The following is a 17,470-nucleotide window of genomic DNA, read 5'->3' as shown; positions in this document are numbered from 1 at the left end:
GGAGACCTCAGGCAAAACCTCTACCCCCTGTCCACATGTCTTCCTTATGGCATGTCCTAATGATTCAATGTGTTTCATATACATCAAGTTCCTGAACCAAAGAAAGGCACACAGCAACTGTTACGCAGTGTTAGCTGTTTTTATTTTAGCATAAAAATATATAATTACTCACTGTCCAGTTTATCCCTGTCTTCATCTCATCCCTGTCTCCAGTGAATCTAGTGATCCATTAGTATATGCCATGTCTCCACAGCACTGACCATCACAGTTGTGCCCGAGCACAACCCCTACCAGAAGGCTTGGAACCAACTGGACCAACCTGGCCTTTTCTCAGAACCCAAACCCTTTAGCCTGGCAGCAAAGCCTTGCCCCCTGAACTTGCTTGGCCCCGAGTCTCCATTGCCATCTCCTCCACTGCTGCACACAGCCAAGTTGGCTTCACCACTGTCCTCACCAAGCTTAGTGCAGCATGGGGCATTTCCTGGGAAATGAAATGTGGGACACAGGTTGGAGAGGAAACTGCCAGCCACGACATAAGCTGGGCATATGGCCTGACCCACAGAGGTCAGCTTGCCAAAGAGGACAGCCCTGGGTGAATGCCTGGGCAGGTGCTCTGAGACTGTCATTGGCATCTAGGGGAGAGGCTGATGATGGCAGCCAGGACAAGCTCCTGAAAAGGCACTGGCTGGGAGGTGACAACAGCAGCAATTGGGTAGGTGTGGGTCACTGCTTTCCACTTCCCTAAAACACGACTCTGCCTCACCTCACCAAGGTCATCTCAGAAGGCATGACACAGACATTCTAAACTGGAAGTGGCAGCCACAGGGTTATGTGTGTGAATGTGCAGCTCTGGGCCAGGTATGTATGGCAGTAGCTCAGCGTGTGGCTCTGGGGCAAGTGTGTGCGGAAACAGCTCAAGCCAGCTTATAGAACCAATTACCATGCACTGAGGCTTTGCTAGGCTCTGCAAAACACAGCCCTTACTAAGAGTTACAATACAGAAACTTACACTTGAACAAGTACATGTTGAAAAAGCCGTAGGGCTGGGGTGTAGCTCAGCAGAAGAATCTTTGCCTAGCAAACATGAAATCCTGAGTTAGAGCCTCAATACTTCAAAAGGTAGAAAGAATTGAAAACTCACTAGTTTCTAGTTACCGTACTACTAGCTATGAGCTTGAGGTTATTTCTGGTGTCTGCCTAGCAGAAATGCAATACAACAGATTTCACACTCTGCACTGAGTGACATCATGGTAGGACTTCAAAATGGGCCCCTTTTTGAGAACTTATAGCACAGAAATCGGAAAACAATGCAGAAAACAGTATCTCTTTGCACTTAGAAAGCCAGATGTTAAATATTTATTGAGGAATATCTCCCCTAACAAGTGTACATGCAGGCATGGACCACACACATGCACACCCCACACACACACACACACACACACACACACACACACACACACACACACACATACACACACACACACACCAAGGGGTAGGTGAGAAGCCTTTGTTCTTGGAGTTTTAAATCTGGTGTTTGTCATAATGAGAGGAAACACTGTCTGGCATTCCTCTCCAGCATCTTCATCTTTTGCAGGAAGCACCCACCTGCTTGTGGTACCTGACTTTCACAGAGCAGAGGCACCTGTGGCCCTTGAAAATGCCCACGAATAACCTCCTAGTTGATGGCTGCTGGTCAACTCATTGAAAGTGCCCTCTTGATTGAGAGGGTTGGGCCCAGCTTGGCTTGGTCCCAGCCCTAATGAGGGCCACAGATAAGGCCCCATTCTGAGCCTGCATTGTGCTGGAGATGACTTTTCCCACCTCCTGACTCCAGGAAGGGAAGGAGCCAGTCCATTGGAGCAAGATGAAATGACAGAGGCAGCTATTTACAAAGCCAGATTACTTAACAGAAAATTCTTTATTGCTAATCACCTCTTGGAGGACCCTCGAAGAGGAAGCCTGCACAGACACGTGTGCAGTCGCAAGGAATCACCACATGCTAGAAAGACCCCCATTGTGTCTGCCTAATGGAGCTGCTTTGGGGGTCCACCAGAGTAGGGGGGAGGCCACCCACCTCTGCAGGACACCAAGCTCAGGGTTCAGCTTACAGACCTGGAATTCAGCATTGAGTGTTTACCACAGGACAAACATTGTATTACATGGATGATTTCTCTTTTCTTTCTCACAGCATCCTTTTACAAAAGAAGAAACTAGTACAGATTAACAACGGAAGGGTACTAGGACTAGAAGATGTCAGCAGCATCAGAAAAGAGTCTTAAGAGAAGATAAAATTGATAGAATGCCTAAAAAATATGAACATATAGCCATAGACAATTAATGTGGTACTTAAGATGATGTTATAGGTAGTAACTGTACATAAAGTTAGAAAATGTAAAAAGGTGATTATTAGCCCCAGGAAAAAGCAAAACGTTTGCAGGAAATTAACAGGTCCATCAGGAAAACAATTAAATGACGATAATAAACATATACAGTAAATACATAATAAATATATACATACATTCCAAAATAACCAATATGAGGATATGACTAAGTTGGGAAGCACGGGAGGGAGAGAAGGGTCCCTGTGAGGTGAAGTTGTAGGTGAAAGATTATCCTCTCTCTGTGGGGCAAAATCAAGAGCTCATGTCCGTAACAGAAAAGACATGAAGCAGCAATGCAGCATGTGGTTTAGAGATGTGTAGGCAACAGGCACAGAATTAGGTGAAAAGTATAGAAAAAGGAGTAACCTCTGGGGAGAGGGATGACAAGTGGCATACTTGAACTTAGATTAAATTATGTGCTTAGACAGCTTTGATAATCCTTTTGCGGGGGCAGACTGAGACAGGGTCTCCCTGTAGCCCCAGCTGACCTGGAACTTGCTATATAAACCAGGTTGGCCTTGATCTCACAGGGATCTGCCTGCCTCTGCCTCCCCAGTGCTGGGATTAAAGGTGTAAGCCACTGCACATTTTTTTAAAGTAATAAAAAGAAAATAAGCAAATAACTCATTCACTCAGATCTGATGTGGTAAGAGTGGCATTTGGACTCCAGCAGTGTCTCTAGAGTGAACACCACAGTCACTACACACCATCACTGAGGATATCTGCCTCCCTATTCTACAGGAATCATGCAGCAAGATGCCAGGGATGAGGCCACTGACATAGGGCAGGCACTCAGGAAGAATTCTTCATTTCATGGGGTTAACTACCACTGGACACTTTGAGTAAGTAGGGTCAGGGAAGCCCTGTCTTGGGCCCAACTTGAGGTAGCCTAGTGTTTGTGTCTTCCACTAAGTCTTCCGAGAGTCCCTCTGGTATCTAGGACCTACCAGGGCCAGGAGCAGCACCTGAACACCTTCCAAGTTCTCTCCTTCAGCGTTTTCCAGCCCTAGACTCTCATCCCTCTGGTGGGGCTGACTGGCTCCCTCGTCTTACCTGTCTCTGGTAGAGTGTGGTTCATTTTTGGGACTGATGCCAGTGTGATGCTGAAATCCTGGTTCTGAGTGACTCAAACGGATGATATAGACGGGCCGGCAGAAAATATTTGCTCAGGGTTCCAACACCTGGAAAAGTCCTGCTGAATTCCAGGCCTGCAAAGTCTGCCTCCCTTCCTTCCTCCTGGTGCAGTCTTTGCGCATATCTGTAACTATGGGTTTGAAAGCCTCTAGCTAAGGACAGGGCTTTTTGACAGTTGGTTGCATGAGTCCTGCATTTCTTTACAAGTGTTTACTGAGAGTTGGTTATGTGTGGAGGCAGGAGGATAATCTCATTCCTTTCTGTTCCCCTGAGCTCTTTGGCTGCGGTGTGCAGCAGAGGCAGGCAGGTGGGTTCAGGTCCAAGTGAAGGTGGTACCCATGTAGACCTGTGAGCACAGAGAAAGAGCTTCAGAGGGGTGCCGCTGAGGGAACTGTAGTTTTGGACGGCGAGCTGAACTAGAAGCTTCTGAGCTCTCCTTTATGATTTAAGATTCTGATTCCCCACCTGGAGTCTTTTTATGGTTTCAAGGTGATAAGTGAGCCTGGGTCGCTGCCTGTGCACTTTAGCAGAGGCCTAATAGATTCTCCCAGCCAACAAGGGACCTCAGGCAGCCAGCTTTGCTAGCTTAGGTGAGGATGGGATGCCCCAGAGAGGTTGACTGTCACTGAGGCACAACTAACATCTGGATGTGTGGTCTCCAAGACCAGGGCTTTTCCCACCCTAACTCAAGTCTAGGACAGGGCCCCGACTCTCCCCAGGGCAAACCAAATCTTCGTTTTGAAACAAGACCACAACCAGCAGTCCTTACGTTTCTCACAGCCGAGCTATGGAGCAACTCTGCTACCAGCAGACGTCCTGGGAGAGTCTACTATGAGCCTCTAGGCATAAGGCCCTGCGAACGCAAGGTGTGGTACCAATTCCTGCCCCTAGGGAGTCACAAATGAAGGGGCAATATACAGGACAGCCCAGGGACAGTTTGGGGGTTCCAGGGCCCTTTCTCTGTCCGTGGCCTGGACCAGGCTCACAAAGAAACGCACACGGGCAGAATGCCACCACTCCTCCAGCGGGCTCGCGAGGAGCCCCCCAAGGTCAGGTGAGAAAGCAGCGTTCCGGGATCCCGGCTCTGAGAACTGCTCTGCAGCGCCTTGGGCCCGGAGCATCCTTCCCCCCTCGGAGGTGCTTGGTCTCAGTTCCGCGCGCGCGCTGGGAGGGGCGCGGGGACGCGCACGCAGGCCGTCGGAGACGCGCTGGCCGCCCGGGGGCGCGCACGGGCTGGTCTCTGCCCTAATGCGGCGGCTGGCGGCGAGAGGCGCTGCAGGGGACGCGGGGGAAGCGGCCGCACTGGCAGCTGACGGCCGGGACTGCGCCCAGGGCTGGAGCCCGAGCCCCTGGAGGTAAGGCCAGCGCGGGCACCTGCGGCTAGGGCCGCAGAACGGGCATCGCAGAAACCCATCGAGCGGCACCCCTCCTTCCCGCCCTCAGTCCATCTGCATCCCCGACCTGCCCCATCCCCCTCCATCCACATCCCTATACCTTTTCCTCTCCACACGGTCACCTGCCTCGAACCCACCGGATTCTGGCGATATCTCCCACCCACCTCTCATTGCAGACCACCACAGCACCCTTTCTGACTCGTTGGCTGCATCCCTTCCTCCGAGCTTCCCCTTCCCCCTTCCCGCATCCTCTCTCTTCTCCTTTCCTCTCTGTCCCCTTACTCCTCTTCGTCCTATACTTTCCTGCCACCTCACTTTCCAGTTCCCACGTATGTTTTCTTGCTCTGCCCGTGGCCCCTCTCTTTGCCCTCCCCATCTCTTGCCTCGGTCACCCTGCCGTGCGGGTCTCCCTTCCAGCTTGACTTCCTCCTTCCCCTCCGCATACCCTATCCCAACCCCTTCCCAGCTGCTCCCTTGTTTCTGCAACACAGTCCCACCAGAACACCCCACCTTCTTCCCCTTGTCCTAGCTGGCCTGCTGCCCATCACCTTCTTCACCTACCCTTCCTGGTGGTGTAGCCTCTGGGCTTGTACATCGGTCCTACCCTGGCACGAAGGTGCCTAGGGTTTACAGGCCCAGTGTTCACTGTTGTGGATGCAAGCACTTAGAGCATTGGCTACGTGTTTGAGCCTGTTCATAACGTGTGCAGAGAGATGCTGAGGTTAGCAGGCCACTGTGTGGTCCTCTCCTCTCCTGGAACTGTTCAGGTTTATCTCCTAGATGGGCTTAGGGAGGGAAATGAGGCTGGGGAAGAGACAGGTCCAACAGAATGGCCCAAGAGGCTTCTGAGACTTGTTCTGAGCCCCGGCTGGCAGGGCCTGGCAGATAAGCCTTGCTGGAGGACCCAAGAATCTGAGGTTTTAGCAAAGATTCTTCTTTAGCCTCCAAGTCAGCACTTTTGCATCAGGAGTGGTCATGAGTGTGGCCCATGGCTAGAGAGTGGGCAGAGTGCTGAATCACTGACACTCTGGTCACCACAGCAGAGCCCCTCTGCATCCTTGAGCCAGGGTCCCTACCTTGGCTTCTGGCGTGTGTGTGTGTGTGTGTGTGTGTGTGATGTCGCACAAAGATGCTTCCTCTAGGTCCAGAGGAGTGAATGACAATGTCCCTTTTCTGCCCATCTCTTCCTGGCAGGAGGGCCTGTTATGTCTGTCTAACCTTGGAACTGAGGTGAGCCCTGCTGGGCCCCAATCCAATCCAGCAAAGCAAGGGCAGGCCACAGGCTTTGAGACCTGTGTAGGCAAGAGATGAGTGGTTTGTTTAGGGCCAGAGACTAGTAGGTTCAGACCCCATAAAACTTAAGTATAAGTAGAGGCTGCCTAGGGAAAAATGCGTGGATCTTGGGAGCCCCTGGGAATCTGGGCCTACAAGCTGTGGCTGTGGAGGAAGGCAGAGGAGGGGAGGCAGAGCTCTGTCCTCCCTGTGGTGGAAGATGATGGATCAGGTGGAACTGTGTGCAGGAAAAGGCAAAGGGGAGGAGGAGAGATCTTCTTTCCCTCCAATACGGTCCACCTTTTGTCTTGACTAAACTGGCTCTTCAGAGGGAGACATTTCTACCCCTAATCTTTGGAATCAGCTGAAGGTCTCTCTCTCTCTCTCTCTCTCTCTCTCTCTCTCTCTCGCTCTCTCTCTCACACACACACACACACACACAGACACACACACAGATACACACACTGAGAAAAGAAGCTCACAGGCCCAGTAACAGAGACTGGTATCTTTCACCCCTGTCTTGGAGCTCCTTCTGAAATCCAGAGGCTTAAATGAGACGCTTAGACCAACTCTGGCTGTTTCCCAAGAGGCCTTGAAATACTGAAGGTCTGGACACCTTCTGCTGATATGTGGTAGTTTTGTATGGGTCTCAGACGTTACGCAGCCAGGGGACATGCTACTGGGGACTCGTTGCCCCCCACCCCTGGCTTTGTCACCCTTCTCTGTCCCCTCCCCATCATCAGTGGGGGCAGGGCAGGAAGCATCCCCTGGTATTAAGACCTTAGGGCTTCCAGCTTTTCCTGGTATCAGAAAGGCATCACCTGCAGCTGTTGTCAGGAGCTGATTGGATCAAGGTTCTGACGTTGAAGTGCTTGATTGGGGCTCAGGTCAAGTGGGGGGTTCTGATAACAGCCTACATATTTTCCAGTTTTGTGCAGTGAATCTCAGCCCTTGTCTCCTTGTTTGGCATCACAAAGGATACAGAGAGTTAAATTCAGGCAAACCAACAGCAGAGCCAGCTCCCCAGAGAGCTGGGGCAAGACCTGCCAATTGTGCTTCCCTGGCTCCCCGTGGGCTAGGCTTACAAGGACTGGTCCTTTTAGGGGCACACTGCGGGGGATGCGGGGAGTGGCTAGATCCAGAGGATCAGTTTGGGCTTTGGTTTTGGGGTGGGGAAGTTTTTGCAGTGACTGGGGACAGGATTCTTAGGGTCTAATCATTGTCACAACTTGTTCCCTATCTCCCACACCATACTCTCTCCCATACCCCTGGCTGGATTGGTGGCCAGAGATACTGAGATCTCTGAAATCATCCAAGAGGTGAAGCTGTGAGGATCTTCCTCTGTCTTTAGAGAAAAAAATTCTTAGGAAGTCATAAAGGAAGGATAGAGTAGTTCTGTTTTCACTCTGGCTAGAGGGAGGGAGAAGGAGAGGAATTTAAGACTGGGTTCATCCTTACTTGTGTCACAGATTAAGCTTTGTCGTGTTCTGCTCTGCTAGGCACTGAGATCACAGAGAGGAAAAGCAAGACAGAGTCACATCTCTCAGAACTCTCTGAGTAATGGAAGAAGGAGACAGGTAATCAGACAAATCACACAGATAAGCCTGAGTGAGGAAGTGCAGACAGGATGCTGAACTGCAGGATCTTGAATTCCACTGGTACCAGCCCCTCTTGTCCATAGCCATCTAAAATGGTAGCTCAGATCTGATCCTGACATCAACTGCAAGGGAAAGGGTGGAGGAGGAGGTAAGAGTCATGGTGAGCAGCAAGAGGGTGGATGTTTTGTGTGTGGCTCAACCTTGCCTGATGCTACTGCAGCCTGATCGGGGACACACCCATAGGGAACTCTGGGACAAGGTTGAGGCCGCTTAGCTTTCCTAATCCCATGTCCTAAGAACATAGGTTTCAGGGGTAATGTATGATTTAAAAATACTTAGAATTCGAGAGCCGGTCAGAGGAGAGGACTGTGTGACCTCAGGGAGCTCCAAGTCTGATGGAAGAATAATCAGTATATGCACATGGTCATGCTCAGAAATAAGACAAGGAAACACAGTGACTAGGAGGTTGTCCTAGTTACTTTCTATTGCTATGATAAAAAACATTGACCAAACCAACATGGGGAGGAAAGGGTTTATTTTATCTTACATCTCCCAGGTCACAGTTCATCACTGAGGAAAGTCAGGGCAGCAACCTGGAGGCAGGAGCTGAAGCACAGACCATGGAGGGATGCTGCTTACTTGCTTGCTTCTCAGACTTGTGCTCAGTCTGCTTTCTCTACCCAGGTCCACCTACCCAGGGATGGCACCACCCATAGTGGGCTAGGCCCTCCCACATTACTTAATCATCATGAAAATGCCTCACAGATATGCCCACAGGCCAGTCTGATAGAGGAAGGTCCTCAATTGAGGTTCCCTCTTCTCAGGTGTGTCAAGTTGACAACTGATGCTATCTAGCACAGAGGTTTAGGGAAGCCAGAGTCCAGCAGGTGTCATCAGGGAAGTCCAGATAGGAGGAGAGGTTGAAGAGCAGGGGCACTCCTTGAGCAGAAGTTACCATGAACCAGGTAAGCTGGAAAAAGATCCCCAAAGTAGAGACCCCAACTTCCCCACATGTCCAGTGTGGTTCATTTCAGTAGTGTGCCCTGAGCCTTTGAACCAATGTCAGGAACTGTGCAAGGTGTTGGGCATATAAGATGGATTGGGAAGAAGAGAAAACAAATTAAAGCTCAGCATAAGAAATGCTGCAACAGAGGTTGGAGGGCTCCTGGCATTATAAGAGCAGAACTGAGGGGGCACAGTAAACTGAGAACCTGGAGTGATGTCCAAACTCTTTGGCCAGACCACTGCCTTGGCTAGAGCAGTTTGATGGCACATTTTGAGCAATGACTCAAAGTGTCCAGTGAAGGCCAGGCCTTGCTGCAGGGCACATGTTGGATGCTCATGGCCTGGTCTCTGGAATATCAAAGCAGTAGCTGTGCTAGGGGCTTGAGTAGGCACTTCTACAATGTTGCTGACTCAGGGCATCTATCTGATTGTCAGCCAGCTTGAGAACCCTGGAGCCATCCTCTTTCATTAGATTAGGCAAGTCAGGAACTGTATAAACAGCATAGTAGCAGTAATCATCGAGTGCTTACTGTGTGCTAGGCACCCCACTGTGTGCTTTATTGGCACCATCTCACCTAGTCCTAAGAGTTTATGAAGCAGGTATTGTTAGGTTCTGTTTTACAGATTATGAAACAGGCTTCCAGGAGGTTGTTGATGGTTTAAAATCACAGAATGGGCAAGTTGCAGGGCTAGAACTTAAACCTACATTTTTTACTTTAAAGCCCATGCCCTTAATTTTACATGAGACTGAACTTCCAAGCCAGTGTGAGAAATAGAGTGCTGGAGATTGGAAAGGCTATCCAAATGCATTTTGAGTACTTGATGTGTGCTTCCAAAAGGTATGGGAATACAGTTCCTGCTCTCTGATGGGGGAACACCGAAAACACCTTGTGTAGCACTGGGCTCTGTGATGAAGGCTGCTTTGCTGCTCAGAACCTGGGCCGGAATGTTTCACAGGAAGCCATGTTCTGTCAGTTGGATCGGGCTGAAGGGACATCAGGAGTCAGGGAGGTGGCATGGCACAGTAGAACCTGCTAGTCTCTGAGGTCACACGGGGAACCTATCAGGTGTAGAAACAAACGCTTTGGCAGCTTCAGATTCTCTGGGAAGGAAGTGGCCTGCCTCACCCTGCCTGCTTCCTGGCTCCCAGCCCCCCACAAAAGGCATCAGGGGCTGTGTTGTGCTTCTGGTTCCATCACTGACAGAACTTAACTGTGTTTCTTTTCCTGTGAAATTAGAAAATTGCTGTGAGTTCTTGTCTCTGGGATTTATGTCATTGATTAATTTCTTGCTCTGTCTTTATGCTCTCAAAAGCAATGCCTTGAAAAGAATTGGAGTGCTTGGGGCACTGTAGGGCCATCCCCTTGACTGCTGCAGCTCCCTCCTCTGGGAAGCAGCTGCCAGCTCATCTGCCTCTCTTCCTTCACCTGCTCCTCTCCCTCTTCCCTCCCTCTGGCCTAACCCATCCCGAAGGGCCTCCCTGGCAGCCCCTCTCCTCATCATTATGATGCTAATCGTGTTGTTAATTTTTCTGAGATCCAGAAAGAAAGCCCCAATCTGTTCTAATGAATTTAATTAGAGAGGGGCTTGAAGGGCTTCAGAACCTCTTACCAGGATCACCATAAACAGAGTTAACGAGATAAACAGCCTGGGATCACTACAGGGGTTTGAACGGAGGATTTCTGTCTCAGTCCTAGAATAAGCCCTGGGCACCCAAAGTTGGAGGAAGGCTTCATGGGCTGTGGTCCTCCACGTGGGCTCCCTTTTGGCCTGTTTCTGCCTTCCCACCCAGCACCCCATCCCTAGCTTTCTGTCTGGTTCTGCCCTTAGGTGAGATGTGATCATTTGCATAAGCAGCACCTGATGTTTCTTAGGCACTTGCTGTTTGGGTCAAGGATACCACATCATCTGCCTAGAGTGACACAGAGGCCCATGAGACACTGTCTAAGGGACATTTGCTAATTCAGACAGGAAGTGTTAGAAGGTGAATGGAATGTGACTTTGGGCTTCAGCTTCTGAGAGGGGAGGGGAGGGGAGAGGAGGGGAAGAGCAGGAACAAGGGGGAGACTAGGGAGAGACAGCAGGGGCTGAGCCAGGAGGGGAGGGGAGAGGGGAGGGGAGGGGAGGGGAGGGGAGGAGAGGAGGACCTGCTGTGGATCTTGGGATAGGAACACTTAAAAAGTTGCTGATCAGAGCTGCTGGAGGAAGGGCAGGTGCCCTGAGTGATGGAGTCCTTTTCTTTCCTGGTCATAATGGGGTCTCCCTACCTGGCTTCACTGAGTGCTTAGCATGACCAGCTTGGGGAAAGCCTCCTGGGACAGGAAAGTTCTGCTTCCTGGATATAGCTTTCCTGGATCTAGATCAGGCCAACTGGGATGGATTGGCCAGATGCTATGTTTGGTTTCTCCGATCTTGTGATTTTTCTAGGATGAAGAGTGAATGGCTGGTAGACCAATTTCAAGGACGTTTCCCAGTGATGAGAGTTTCCTTTTTTACTGACACTGGCTGGCCAGTTGGCTCTGGTAGTAACATTAAAAAAATAAGTATTTAGTGGAAATTTCCGATACTGCGTTCAGTGAGTTTTAGAACTCATCTCTTTTTGTTACTAAGCATTCTGTAAGGGTGTGAACTTGTATGTATATTTGTGTATGTGCTGCTTATGTTAAAGAATTTTTGACTAATTATGCTTCTAGTTTGATCTTTATTTGTAATGTAAAAGTTACTAAAAATTCCTGGCAGTAATTTCTCTTTGTGTGAGAGGAAAATAATCACTCCATCAAATTGTGTGTAGACACGTAGGTAAATACTTTGAGAATAGGAGGGGGTTAAATAGGAGGAGGTATAACTTTTCTTTTGACAGGAATGAGACCGTTGAGCCAAAACTTGAAGTCAGTTTCTCCCTCATTCTTGTAATATATTGACTCGTGAGATTAGCCAGCTTTATTTTGGGGTATCACCAACATTTATGTTTCATGTTATCTTCCACCATCTGTGTAGCTTATGCATAGTCAGTAATGAAGTCGATACACTGCTACTGGCTTCCAGTTGACCCATGTGAGAGAGATTCATGCATGAGCATTGTTTCCAGGTCATTGTTGAAGAACACACTGTGTGGTATCTGTCCACATTGGAGGTGACATGTTCCTCTGAGGACACAGTTTTCCTATGCTGGAGTAGGTGAGGATAGAAACCAGATATCTTTCTGGTCATCATCACAGACTGAGTGGAAGCCTTTGGAACTTGAGCTGGGAACTGACCCAGGATCCTCTGGCTAAGCCCAGCCCTGGGCTCTGCCATGCTTTTTGTATCTACTCATTGTATCTGGAGTGTGCTTTGAAGCCCCTATTCTGTGTATAGTGCTTTCCTATTAGCAACTTGTTTTGAGAGAATGATAGATTCATGAATGTTAGAAATATCTTAGTCCAAGACCCTCGTTTTGCTAGTCAAGAAATGGAGACTTGGAACCATGGTATGACTTCTGGCTGTATAGCCAGGTGCTGGAAAAACTAGTTCTGCTTCCATAAATGGGCCTGCCTAGAACCTTAAAAACCACATGCAAACCTAGTACTTATACAAGATGACATGTGATTAAGCCCTGAAAACTCCATGTAAGCTAGGCATGCCTTGGGATGTTAGAGAGAGGAAGAAATCAACACAGACTAAGGTCTTGGAGGAGGTTTTTTAAAAAATATTTTATTTATTATTTTTGTTTTTTTATGTGTATGAGTGTGTTGCCTGCATGTAAGTGAGTGCACCTGTGTCATGCAGTGCCGTGGAGGTCAGAAGAGGACTTCGGATTCCCCTGGAACTGGAGTTAAGGACAGTTTGTAGCCACCATGTGGGTGCTGGGAATTGAACCTGGGTCCTCTGTAAGAGCAGTCAGTGCTCTTAACCACTGAGCCATCTTTCCAGCCCCTTGGAGGAGGTTTTGAAGAGTGAGGGGGGCTGGCTTCGGTCTCTTGAGAGGGAAGGATCTGAACAGGCAGAGGAAGACTAGTAGCCCTTCTGGTGGATCAAGGAGCATAGTCACAATCATGGGGGAAGCAGCTGCTGTAGCCAGTGTGTTGAGCTTGCCATGTTGGGCAATGGAAGGTGCAGCTGGAGGGACCAGCCAGGGCCAGGCTGCAGGGGACTTCCCTTTCAGCCTGAAGACTGTGGACTTTGTCTTGGCTTTGGGGAGCAGCTTTTAAACTCCTTCACTGAACTGGCTCTTGCTTTGAAGATGGCGAGGCTGTGGTGTGAGGAACAAGTGGGAAACCCTCAGACACATCTAGTGAAGAGATGTCTGGAGGAGAGTGGTGAAACTTTCTGAAATGCTGAGAGGGAGCATGTCGCTGTCCATAGTGCTGACCTGTATTCTGAAAGATTTTTCTCCCCAATGATTCCACATTACAGTAAAGCCAGGGAATGCTTAGAATCATCCAAAGCGTCCAGAAAGCCATCCTGGCTAGTGCGAGGCAGCACATGGGCCTTCTGATAGTCAACTGGTCACAGCATATGACTTCACAGCAAAAGGGTGCGCCCCTGGAGAGACTGTACAAATGCACATGTACACGCACATGTGTGCTAAGAGCACCTAAGTGCTAGCATGCAGGTTTTACTTCAGAGTCTTCCTGTGAGAATGCCAGAACATCACTTTGTTCCTTGGGAAAATGCCTTCCCTCTCCTCAGTTTCCACAGTGCGCCTGAAATCCCCAGCAGACTGGGCCAACACAGAAGCTCCCTGAAGACTACACTCACCACTTCAAATGGAAGACCCAAATGCGCGATAGTGGAACTTGCTGTGCTGCTGGAAATGCTCTGTATGTGAACTCTCCAGCATGGCGGCGGCTGACTCCACGTGACTTCTCAGCACTTGAAAAGTGACTCATGTGAATGATGATTTGAAAAAAAAATTTTTTTTTGAGGCAGGGTCTCATTATATAGCCCAGGTTGGCTTTGAACCTGTAATCCTCCACCCTGTGTGCTGGAATTATGGGTGTGCTCAAGGTTTAACATTCTGGGGCAAATGAGGTGGCTTAGTAGGTAAAGGTACTTGTATCCAAATCTGACAAGTTGAGTTCAATCCCTGGGACCCACATGCCCTCTGACTACCACATGTGTGCCATGGCACGTGCAGCCCTCTCAATAAATAAATGTAATTTAAAAATTCTAAGATTTGAGTTGGGCGTGGTGGTACATGCCTTTAATCCTAGCACTTGGGAGACAGAGGCAGGCGGATCTTTGTGAGTTCGAGGCCAGCCTGGTCTACTTAGTGAGTTCCAGGACAGCTGGGGCTACAGGGAGACCCTGTCTCAAAAAGACAAAAAAAAAAAAAAAAAAAAAAAATTCTAAGATTTGAATTTTGAACTAAATTCAGTTTAAGTAGCCATATGTGTCTAGCAATCACTGTATCAGACTGTACAGTTCTCTGTATATCAGAGTCCTTGACTGTGGTCACTTGTCCTTACTTTTTGGCCTCATGTATCTTAACCTTATTGTCACAGAACGAAGCAGATATTTGAATGAAGCTGAGTGTGACACTTCTGGAGAAAGCTCTATGCGAATCCAAGTGAAATCTGTGCCTGACCCGCTTTCCCGGACCTTCCTTGTTTTCACAATGGGAACAAGCGTATATGCTGTGCTACACTCTTAATGCACAGAGGGAGAAAGCCACCTTGAATTCTGGCTGGGTTTCCAGGGACCCAGTCCAAGATTTTCTGGTGCCTCAGATGGGCATGCTCTGTGGTGGATATGGCCCTAGAGGCCTAGCCCCAAGCAAAGTGAGTGCAGTTGAGGTGCTGCTGTGTCAGAAATTTGCCCAAACTGACTAAGCAATATTCTGGTCCTGCTCTACCTCCTGTCCAAACTCTGGGCATCTTTGCTCTCATCTCATCCTGTTCACCTGCTGCAGGAGGGTATGGCTGGCAGTGAGAGTCAGGGTGAATAGGAAAGGTACTCTAGGGGAAAATGCTTGCAATTGCCAAGCAATAGGTAAATTAAAGGGCCAGAGAAGAAACTTTACTTATGTTGGCCATCAGACTGCCTAGCTTTACCATAGAATGCTTGATGTCCTTGGGTCTCTGACTTTGGGCTTGCATCTGTAAGTCTGATTTCTGAAACCAGAGTGCATACTTCTTCAAGGGATACTTTATTCTTGTCTTGTTTCCCCTATAGAAACTCAGTGTACTGCTGGTCATCCTTAATAAATGCCTACTTGTGAGTAGCTCTTTGTTAGCCTGGAACTAGGGGTTCAACCCTTAGAGTATGCACATGAATATAAATAGTATTTATCAAGCCTGTGCTGGGCGTAAGTCTCTGCTCTGTACTGTGGGCAGTGACAAAGGAGGAGCTGAGGATGGTTGTTCCCAGTCTCATGGGAGACTAAAGGCAGGCATGTGTGAGAAATCACACACACACAGTGATAGATAGACAGAGACAGAAGTGCTAGCTGGAATCTGGAGTGGGGGATGGGGTACGGAATGCTGGAGGGTGGATGATGTATGTGCTTCTGTCTGGCCATCTCAGAGGATTCCCTCCTTCATGAGCATAACTGGTACCAGCCAGCTCCATGCCTGCAGTTGACAGTGCTGTCTTTATGGGTGGTCAGGAAGCTTGGTCTCACTGGGGCTCAGCAAGGCGATGTTGTCCCAAGCTTGCCTTTTCCACAGCAAAGAGCATTTGAGAAGGCTCAAAGGGGATATTGGGAAAGAGGACGGTGTGGAAGCTAAGAAGCTTCTTTTTCTTCTTATTGCTAAAATGGTGGCAGGTCTCAGATTCATCCTAGTCACAGAAGGTTTGTTGAGACTCTTGCTGCTCTAGTGCATGGAGCTCCATGATGCAGGTCCAAATGCAGCTCTGGAGGAACAGAAGAAGCAGAGGTGGAGGCGTTGTCCTTGACAGTCACCCTAACCCCATGCTCTGTTTGTTACGGGGTGGTCTCCCTGGCTGGGGTGCTGGGGAGGAACTTCTCTGGCTGGTGGGGAGGAGTCTTCTTTTCACTCTCTTTTCTGTAGTGCTCCTCAGACATCCACATCCACATACCTGGGATCATGTTAGAATACAGATTCAGAACCAGCAGCTCTGGGCTGGGCCTGAGGGTCTGCATTTCTAACTTGCTCCCAGGAAATGCCAATATGCAGGTCTGCAAACCCCACTTTGACAGAGAGGACCCTGTGGACATGTTAGATAGCATCTTCTGGGGGAGATTTTACAAGATGTCAACACCAAGTTAATCCGATTCCGCAAGCTAGGCCATGCTTTGTGTATATGAGGCCCTCCAGGAGAGTCTCATATGCAGCCTGCTTTGCTGGCTGGTTTGCTCTTCTCTCTGCTGGGCTTTATATTTGCTTCTGCCATCCTTAACCCAAGTGGCTCATAGGCAGGGTGTCTTGCAGCATATTGCCAGGCCCTGGCCCACAAGAATTCACAACCAACCAGAGAGAACAGCTCAGCTAGTTACTTGATGCTAAAGCTCTGTCACTTGGTGCCACAGCCCACATGCATTGGTGGCTCACGGCATTGCTCCCATGGCTGTACCATCAGTCATGTGGGATCAGAGTATGACTGGGCAAGCCTGTTCTGCTCTTGGAACAATAACCCATAGTGTTCAGGGCCAGGAACTTAGTAAACTTTTAGAAACTATAACTGAGTGGTGATGATTCTGAATCTGACAATAAGGTCTAAGGTGTAGGACAAGCTATTTGACCTTTTCTAGCTTTAAGTTTCTCAGATGTAAAAATGGGGGTGTCAGTGCCCATCTCAGAGAGCTGTTTAAATTAACATGGCATATTACTGAGACAACCGTTGAATTAGAGTAAGAAGTTGCACACCAGTGTCAGAGCTGGGGTGGGTCTGGGTCTGTCTGATTCCAGTCTCCTGATCATAGCTTATCCCCTGCCAGGCAGTTCTGGGTTCTGGATGGTCCTTCCTTGTCTGAAGGTCACTTGCCCTGAAAATGAGGTGGGATCTGGGGATCACAGAAAGCCCAGTGAAAATCTGAGCATTGGTGTTTCCCCTGTCACCCACAGCCTGGTCACTTGAGAGCCATTCTATGCAAGGCCATGAAGGTCTGTTTGATGGCAGAGGTTGGGCTTTGATGTTGAATCTTTCTGCTTCCATTGCCATACTCTGTCCCTGTCCCGCGTGCCCTGAATGTTGTGGGAAGAACAGCAGGGACCTTGCTAGGCTTCTGGGATTGGGATGGATTTGTTGGTGGCCCCCAGGATTGCCTCAAGTCATCTTCTGTCTGGCTGCCCTCAACCTTGAGGCCATTGATATGTTATCATGTTGCCCTAGGGGTGCAGACAGTACACATACTGGGTGCTGGAGGTGTCTGATGTTGGTGTGGGGGAGCTGGGGATTAAAGGTGATATAGTATACAGCTGTGCTTTGTAGCTGTGCCCTCCAGAAGGGTCTGGAAGGCTGCTATGGGATTGAGACAGGGCATGGAGCCAGAAATGGCCCCATTTTGAATTCAGTCTGGGAAAATCACCTCAGGGTTCCTTAGTGTTGCTGAAACCTTGAAAAATGAAAAAGAAACTTTTAAATAACACCATGGAAATTTGTAACTGGGGCTTCTAAGATCCAGGCTGCTGTTTTTTAGTGGGTTCATGACATCATATGGGGGTCTCAGATGCTGGTGTTTGGGGATAGACCATATGAGGCCAATGACTCTTCAGTGGTGGTCTGCTTGCTGGGACTATGG

The 17,470-nt window shown here is 49.0% G+C and overlaps 1 protein-coding gene across 3 annotated transcripts in view; it reads left to right on the top strand.

Annotated features, from left to right (window-relative positions):
• The first annotated feature begins 4,747 nt into the window (after positions 1-4,747).
• The window catches only part of Nfasc (neurofascin), a 186,745-nt gene continuing 174,022 nt past the window's right edge, over positions 4,748-17,470 (top strand). For 2 of the 3 annotated variants that reach the window (XM_008823343.2, XM_008823336.2), the window contains exon 1: positions 4,769-4,870. Coding sequence is in view for 1 of the 3 variants with exons in the window: in XM_008823335.1 (XP_008821557.1) it covers positions 4,764-4,870 (107 nt within the window). In the remaining 2 variants the exon portion in view is untranslated. Of the gene's footprint in view, positions 4,871-17,470 lie in introns of all 3 variants that reach the window. The other variant, XM_008823335.1, reaches the window with a different exon arrangement.

Source organism: Nannospalax galili, unplaced genomic scaffold (assembly GCF_000622305.1).
Source record: "Nannospalax galili isolate Female #2095 unplaced genomic scaffold, S.galili_v1.0 scaffold309, whole genome shotgun sequence".
Lineage (NCBI taxonomy): Eukaryota > Metazoa > Chordata > Mammalia > Rodentia > Spalacidae > Nannospalax > Nannospalax galili.
Note: the sequence above shows the minus strand (reverse complement) of the source record. Positions and strands in the feature narration are given on the sequence as shown.